Consider the following 7,500-nt stretch of genomic DNA (forward strand, 5'->3'; position numbering starts at 1 on the left):
GAACATGCTCCTATTGAATAAATTATTCCAATTCATCATCAAACTCCTCTTCAAATACCCTCAATGTACTGCAGCCTATTGTATAGTATATCAATATTCCAGCTAGTCAGATCAGGAGGATGAGAATAGCCATGGGCAGTGCTCTGACCGGAAGCCTCCGCTAACAGATACCATTACCGGTATTAGCTCCCGCTGCAGATTGAAGAGGGTCATCAGGGTGTCAATGAGGAAGTGTGACCTGACCTTTGTGACCTCCACCACTCCTCCCCCCCCCCCTCCCCCTTCCCCAGACAGGGGTCTTTGGATTGTCCCCCCAGCCTATTAGCACAGGGGGGAAGAGCTTAACAGCTCAAAGTGGCGTGTGTGTGAGTCGGGGGATTTCTCTAGCCCTGTCTATCTGTGGCTCTCAGAAGCAGGAGGAGATTGTGGTTTAAAGCCAACCCTGCAGTGTATGGATTGTGCCATCAGTAATCCAGGCTCTGCTCTGAGACTTGCAAATCAAATCAAATCAAATCAGACTTTATTTATATAGCGCCTTTTGTGCAAAATTCCAATACAAGGTGAGTAACAATATAATGAAAATACAACAATACAGTGAAAATAAACAGTAATATAAGGAAATGATAGTATAGGAAATACGAGACAAGGTAGAACAGAGAGACCAGTGCAGCACAATAGGAGAGGGTAGATTAAAATGAGATGTATTAAGAGAATGCTAAGCTAAAAAGGTATGTTTTCAGATTTCATTTAAAGGAATTTACAGATTGTGACACCCTCAGCTCCTCTGGCAGGCTATTCCAGAGGCAAGGACCATAGACGCTAAATGCTGCCTCCCCGTAGTTCTTTGTCCTCACCCAGGGAACAACTAAAAGGCCAGTGCCAGAGGACCTGAGTGATCTTGAAGGAGCATATATTAAAAGCATGTCTGACAAGTATTCAGGCGCTAGTCCATTGAGTGATTTGAACACCAATAAAAGGATCTTAAAATCTATTCTAAAACATCTACAACAACCAATGAAGGGACTTTAGGACAGGTGAGATGTGTGCTCTCCTTCTGGTCTTGGTTAGTACACATGCTGCTGCATTTTGAATGAGCCTATTTATAGCTTTCTTAGGTAGACCAGAAAGGAGAGCATTGCAGTAATCAAGCCAGCTAGTGATAAAAGCATGCATAAGTCTCTCATTATCTGCCTGGGGAAATGGTTGTACTTTACAATATTTCGAAGGTGATAAAAGGCGGTTTTAGTGAGGTAACTGATGTGAGATTCAAAATTCAAATCAAGGTCTAGAAGCACGCCAACATTTTTTGCTGGGGGTTTGCCGTTTTGTGCCAGGGATTTTAAGTTAGTGCACAGTACCTCTCTCTCTCTGGACCTTTGCTTCGATAATTAAAACCTCTGTCTTATGTTTGTTCAATTGCAAGAAATGATGTGATATCCAGAAGTTGATACGATCAATGCATTGAACCAGTTTATCAATAGGGCTGATGTCATTGGGTGATAAAGAGATGTACAGTTGTGTATCATCGGCATAGTTATGAAAATGAATCCTCTGTTCTCTGATGATTTTTCCCAGTGGCAGCATATAGACACTGAGCAACACAGGTCCCAGAATGGAGCCTTGAGGAACCCCATGTTCTGCTAGCGTTAGCCAAGGAGTGGTCACCAATGGAGACAAAATAGTCTCTGCCGGACAGATAAGTCCTAAACCAATCTAAAACTGAGCCAGAGAGGCCACCACACTTCTGTAGTCTGTTAATAAGGATGTCATGACCTACTGTATCAAAAGCAGCGCTTAAGTCTAAAAGTACTGCAGGCAGAGTGCGGCACATTCCAGGTGTGTGTGTGTGTGTGTGTGTGTGTGTGTGTGTGTGTGTGTGTGTGTATGCGCCCATGTGCGTGTGTGTGTGTGTGTGTGTGTGTGTGTGACAAACCAGGGATTTTCTGTGTGTATAGAATTGTACACAGAGCATTCATTGTGTGTATATCAGAGATTATGTCTTTGAATAGTGAAAAGCTCATCCGTTGAACTGGTTTTCTGTCCTAGGTATTAACAACTGTAGATACAGTATTGTACTTACAATCAACAAACCAAAGCCAAAAGGTCAAAGAAAGTATCAACGAGTTGTATAGCAACAAATGTGTGGAGAACAAGCGGAGAACAAATGCATCCATTACTCAAAGAAGGGTGGTCTGTCAAGTAGTGTTTTAATCTGGTAAGTAGCTGCCTCATGTCCCACTGGGGGAGAGCTAAAGAACAAGACACTTTTAACACTAATGAACGTTGGATTAAAGACACCAGATTGGGGGCATTTGGGTTCAATCCCTGTTTTGTTTTGACTGAATTACCCAAAGGTCAGACATTTAACCTGCCCGGCCTGTTTAACCCCCCCCCAAAAAACACTCAACACTGTTGCTTGTTATTAACATGTTGTTGAGTTGGTAGTTGCATACTGTATGGAGTAGAGTTCATCACCATTACAATGCATCTACAAAACATTACTACTGCACTGTAATATGTAATAGCATGTTCATAATACAGTGATGTTAGCTTATTACAGAGTTACCACACAGAAAGCGGCAACTGATGTTTAATTAATTCATGTTTAGTTCAGTCAGTCCTCAGACTTGTTACTGTTTATTGAATTTACACGAAAGAGGAACATCATCACTTTACAACTGTGAAATTGGCCACTGTTGAATTAACAATGAAAGCCCATTAAACCGTGACAAAATGGTATGGTGTATTGATAATGAGTTTAACTAGATACCAATAGAAATCTGCGACTCCCTACTGGGTTATTGTCATGTAAAGAGCCTTTCCTTCCCGTTTTGTCGCTTAGCTCTGATTAATAATTCTCTATATACTGTACTTATAAAACATACAGACTTTTTAATTAATGCCCACTGGTAGTGCTTATGGCAACGTCTAGTTTATTCATTATACTCTAATTTGGAACATAGGGAGAGGGAGGGATGGAATGAGGGAGGGATGGAAAGAGGGAGGGAGGGATAGAGAGAGGGAGGGGGTGGAGGGATGGGAGGGAGTGAGGGTGAGAGAGGGATGGGAGGGATGGAGAGAGAGAGAGGGAGGGGGTGGAGGGATGGGAGGGGGTGAGAGAGGGAGGGGGTGGAGGGATGGGAGGGAGTGAGGGTGAGAGAGGGAGGGGGTGGAGGGATGGGAGGGAGTGAGGGTGTGAGAGGGAGGGATTGAGGCAGATAGAGTTGAGGAGGGAAAGAGGTAGAGAGGAAAAGGGAGGGTGGTAGAGAGACTATGTTATAATAGAATGCTTGAGATTTCCTCTCCCTCTAGATAGACCTCCAGGAGTCTGCTCCTCATCCAATATTTATGTCTGGTCCATGGTGCTTGCTGCTCCCCTGCTTCCCCTGAGTCAGCACTCCTACCGCTCCCTAGCCTAGCCTAGCCACGCGTTGCGGTGGCATAACGGTCAATGTGATTATGGAAAAGCTTCATGAGAGACTTTTCCAGGTCCTAAACCGTAACTGCCATCTGATTTGGATTCTAAATCAAAGCAAACGGAATCTTTGAGATTATCAGGCGATTGGTATGGCGATATTGTCTTTTGAGAATTACTGACGTTATAATTCTCCTTTTCTTTGGTCCTGGCAATGCTCTTTCAGTCCGGGTGAAGAAAAAGGGTATGTGAGGGGAGCCGTAAAACAATAGCTGTGGCCTCCAGGGATGGATCATATGTCTGCTTCACTGGCTCCCTCCCCTCCACATAGAAAACACACCCTTAGCATTAGCATAATCAATGGGAGAGAGAGAGAGAGAGAGAGAGAGAGACCAGAGCAGTCTGCTAGCCTGTGATTCGTTGCCATCCCTCTAATTGGATCAAGTCAGAACTTGCTTAGCTGTATGCTTTGTGTTGAGACAGGGAGCTGCCTGGAACGAGAGAGAAGGAGAGAGAGAGAGAGAGAGAGTGTAGACACACCACTCAAAGACAGAGGAGGAGAGAGAGAGAGAGTGTGTAAAAAAGAGAAAGAGTGTGAGAGATTGTGTATAGAAAGAAAGAGAGAGAGAGAAAGAAAGAGACAGAGAAACAGAGAGGGTAAAGGGGAGAGGAGGGGTGTGTGTGTGAGAGAGAGAGAGAGAAAAAAGGGGAGTATCCTGACTCGGCCGTCCTTCCTTCCGTGTTGCCAGCGAGTGAGCAAGGGAGCACGCGTCTCTCTCTCTCTCTCTCTCTTCTTCTAATGATCTGTTTCTCCGGCAGAGGAGAGGAAGGGCACCTGCTGCTCCCTGGTTAGTCAGCCCCGCGCCGCGCTGGAACGCTACACGGACGCACGGACAGACAGTTAGACAGACAGACAGACAGTTAGATAAATAGACAGACAGACAGACAGACAGACACAGACAGACAGTTAGATAGATAGATACAGACAGACAGACAGTTAAATAGACAGACAGGCAGCATGTCTCTCCTGCCTCCGCAGTGGCTGCCTGCTCTGTCCCATCTCCTGCTGCTGTCACTGTTACTACAGCTACTGCTCCAGCTGCACCCTGCCTACAGCGTTAACACCGCCTCCACCACCACCTCCGACTCTGCCTCTGCTCTCCAAGCACACAGGTGAGTGAGTGATTCAATCCAGGGATTAGAACGCACCGAGCTCAACTGAAGTGAACTGGAGTGAACCTAAACTGGACTGAACTGCACCGAATCCTGGAAGAGATTTAAAGGGAGAAACTATTTTATATATATATATATATATATATATCGTGGCTACTTTAGTTTTTTGGGAGTCTGCATTGTGTTTGATGCTGCTTCTGTGCTCCGATTCCTGGACATGTTTTGTGTGTTTGTGTATATCCCGTGAAAATGCCGTGAAAGCGTCGCCTCAGAGAAGAAGAGACTCCTCTTTCCTCTCTACCTCCTTCTCCTCCTCCTCCTCTTCACACGGGAGTGTGTGTGTTTACCTCTGCGACCGTTAACAAGGTTACCCCGCTGTACTGCCGACGAGCATCTTTCCTTCGTCCCTCCGTCCCTCCGTCCCTCCGTCCCCCCGTCCCCAACCCCCCATACGGACAGCTATCTGATAATGGAACAAACGCTTCTTTACGACACCCGCCACCTCCACAGCCCGCTGCTGTGTGATGCTCTGAGCTAGAGAGTCCCGGCGTCCGCACATCCCTTCGTCCCCAGAGACGAGAGAGAGATAAAGAAGGGAGAGAAGGGAGGATGACAGAGGGCGTAACGGAGGAGGACTCTTCTGCCGGGCTGGTGGTGGTCGTCCCTCACGGGGCCGCATCCCCCACGGACTCTGGCTCCCACCCCGGCCCCCCGAAGGCCCCTGACGAGACGCCATTGGAGGAGGAGGGGTCTGCGGCAGGTGGCTCGGAAGAGGAGGAGGAGGAGGAGGGCGCCGAGGGAACGGGCTCGGAGGAGGGAGGAGAGGAGGAGGAGGAGGGTGGAGAGGGGGATCGTGGAGGTGCGGGGCTGCTGGGTTTGGCCGGAGCCTGCTGTGTGTGTATGCAGGCAGAGCAGGTGAGGGGCTGCCTGCGCTCAGAGAGGATCTGCATCGTGCCCCTCCTGGCCTGCCTGCTCAGCCTGGCCCTCTGCACTGCAGGCCTCAAGTGGGTCTTCGTGGACAAGATCTTTGAGTACGAGCCTCCGACCCACCTGGACCCCGACCGCTGGGGCCAGGACCACATCATCTTCGCCGACCCCACGCTAGGACTTCCCGTGGCGTTCCCTCACCCGACCTCCCCTCCCTCGACTTCGGCCCCCCCCAGCAGCGCCAGCCCCCCCGCCCCGGGGCAGCCCGAGGTGGTGGTGGAGGGGAAGCCGACCGGAGGTCCTTACATACCCCCCCGGACCCCCAGAGTCACCCAGTACACCCCCACCTCGGCCGTACTCACGTACCGCACGGACACGCCCACTCGGCCCGGGACGCCCCCCACCCCCACCACCCCCAAACCGGTGAGGAGGGGGACACAGACCCCCCGCCCCCAAACCACCCCGGAGTCTAACGACATTGTTGTCCCCCAGAAGCCCCGTAAGTACAGCGTACAGCGCCGGAACGTTCTCTGTCTGTTTGGTGAGGCTGTGTGGCGTTCGTTAGTTTGCGGTCATAAGTTATACAGTCGTTTCCTTTTGGCCTCATTTCAGCTGGCTTTCATGTTGAGCAAAGGTGCTGCATTGAATGTGTGTGTGTTCCAAGTCCAAACCGTGGCAGCATTGTGTTTACAGATCACAGGATGGTGCTAGTTTTGGCTGGGATGGGAGTGAAGATTTGTGTCAGAACAAAACAAAAGAGACTTACTTAAGAAGTACTGAATACTCAATGTGACATGGCAAAGATACAACATACCAGCCCAGTGGTCGATGTGAGGCGTTTTAAAGGTGTGTTGTTCCTCTGGTGCAGCTACACACGGCCTATTGTCAGACAGAAGACGTCACCTGACATACAGCAGAGGAACAACACACAACACAATAAAGGAGGCAGGCAGGTGGAAACCAGGAAGCAGGTTCCCATGTGGTTTAGCTAAATGACAGTGTGTGTAGTGGTTGGCGCAGTACAATCCCCCAGTGTCCCACGGTCCCAACACACAAACCCAAACAGACCTTTACTTTACTGTCTGTCTTTTGTAAAAGCTGTTGAAAGCGTTCTGTCTTGCTGGCTGTTTCCCAACCCTCTGGTGACAATAGCGGCCTGTCTGTCTGAGGGAGGACATGCTGGGACCTGCAGAGAAGGGAGCAGGGATCCATGACTAAGACTGGGAGGAATTACCTCCCTCCCTGGGTGTGTGTCTGCGTGTGTGTGTGTGTGTGTGTGTCTGCGTGTGTGTTTGTGTGCACAGGGAACAGGAAAACTCCAGTTCCGAAACCACGACAACTAAACAAACAGCGTTAACCTACCCCCCCCGCCAGCACAGTGCTGATGACAGGAATAGCTTGTCCATATATCCATGGATATAATTTGCAAATCATTTGCATCTCAAAGTCTTGGTTAAGAAAATGTCCCACTGTTGCATCCTTCACAACTAAAATAATTATAATAACATGCTGTTTTTGCATAATTTCTCAGAATGTCACGAAAAACAATATGAGAGATTAGCCTGTATGCTACGGAAGCGGCCCAGGGGCTGTGATGATGGGAGGCGGACACGTGTGCATTTCCAGTCATATGAAAATATGAAAATCAATATCTGATGATGCATGACTTCCTAAAAGTAAATGCTGCGGCAGTGGTGTGGGAAGACTTCCTCCACTCCTCTCTCCTCTCCTCTCCTCTCCTCTCCTCTCCTCTCCTCTCCTCCTGTCCCAAGCCGGGCTCCATTTCAAGGTCAGATTCTGTTAGAGGCTAATTGATTTCCCCCTCTCCTCTCTCCTCCCTCTCTGAGCCACAGAGAGACAGAGAAAGACAATCCCGGTAATGCTATCTGCCTGCTAACACTGCTCTCTCTCTCTCTCTCTCTCTCTCTCTCTCTCTCTCTGCCCCCCCCCCCCCATCATGACTTTGAGAGAGGTAGAACAGCTGG

General features: G+C 48.8%; 1 protein-coding gene across 3 annotated transcripts in view; it reads left to right on the forward strand.

Annotated features, from left to right (window-relative positions):
- nrg1 (neuregulin 1) overlaps positions 1 to 7,500 on the forward strand; it is a 70,736-nt gene that overhangs the window by 21,457 nt on the left and 41,779 nt on the right. For 2 of the 3 annotated variants that reach the window (XM_083670626.1, XM_083670627.1), the window contains exon 1: positions 4,256 to 6,014. The exons of the other annotated variant lie outside the window; for it this stretch is intronic. In XM_083670626.1, the coding sequence (XP_083526752.1) occupies positions 5,198 to 6,014 (817 nt within the window). In that variant the 5' untranslated portion in view covers positions 4,256 to 5,197. Of the gene's footprint in view, positions 1 to 4,255; positions 6,015 to 7,500 lie in introns of those variants that run through there. 3 annotated transcript variants of the gene reach the window in all.

Source organism: Argentina silus, assembly GCF_951799395.1.
Source record: "Argentina silus genome assembly, chromosome: 5".
In the NCBI taxonomy this organism is placed as follows: Eukaryota; Metazoa; Chordata; class Actinopteri; order Argentiniformes; family Argentinidae; genus Argentina; species Argentina silus.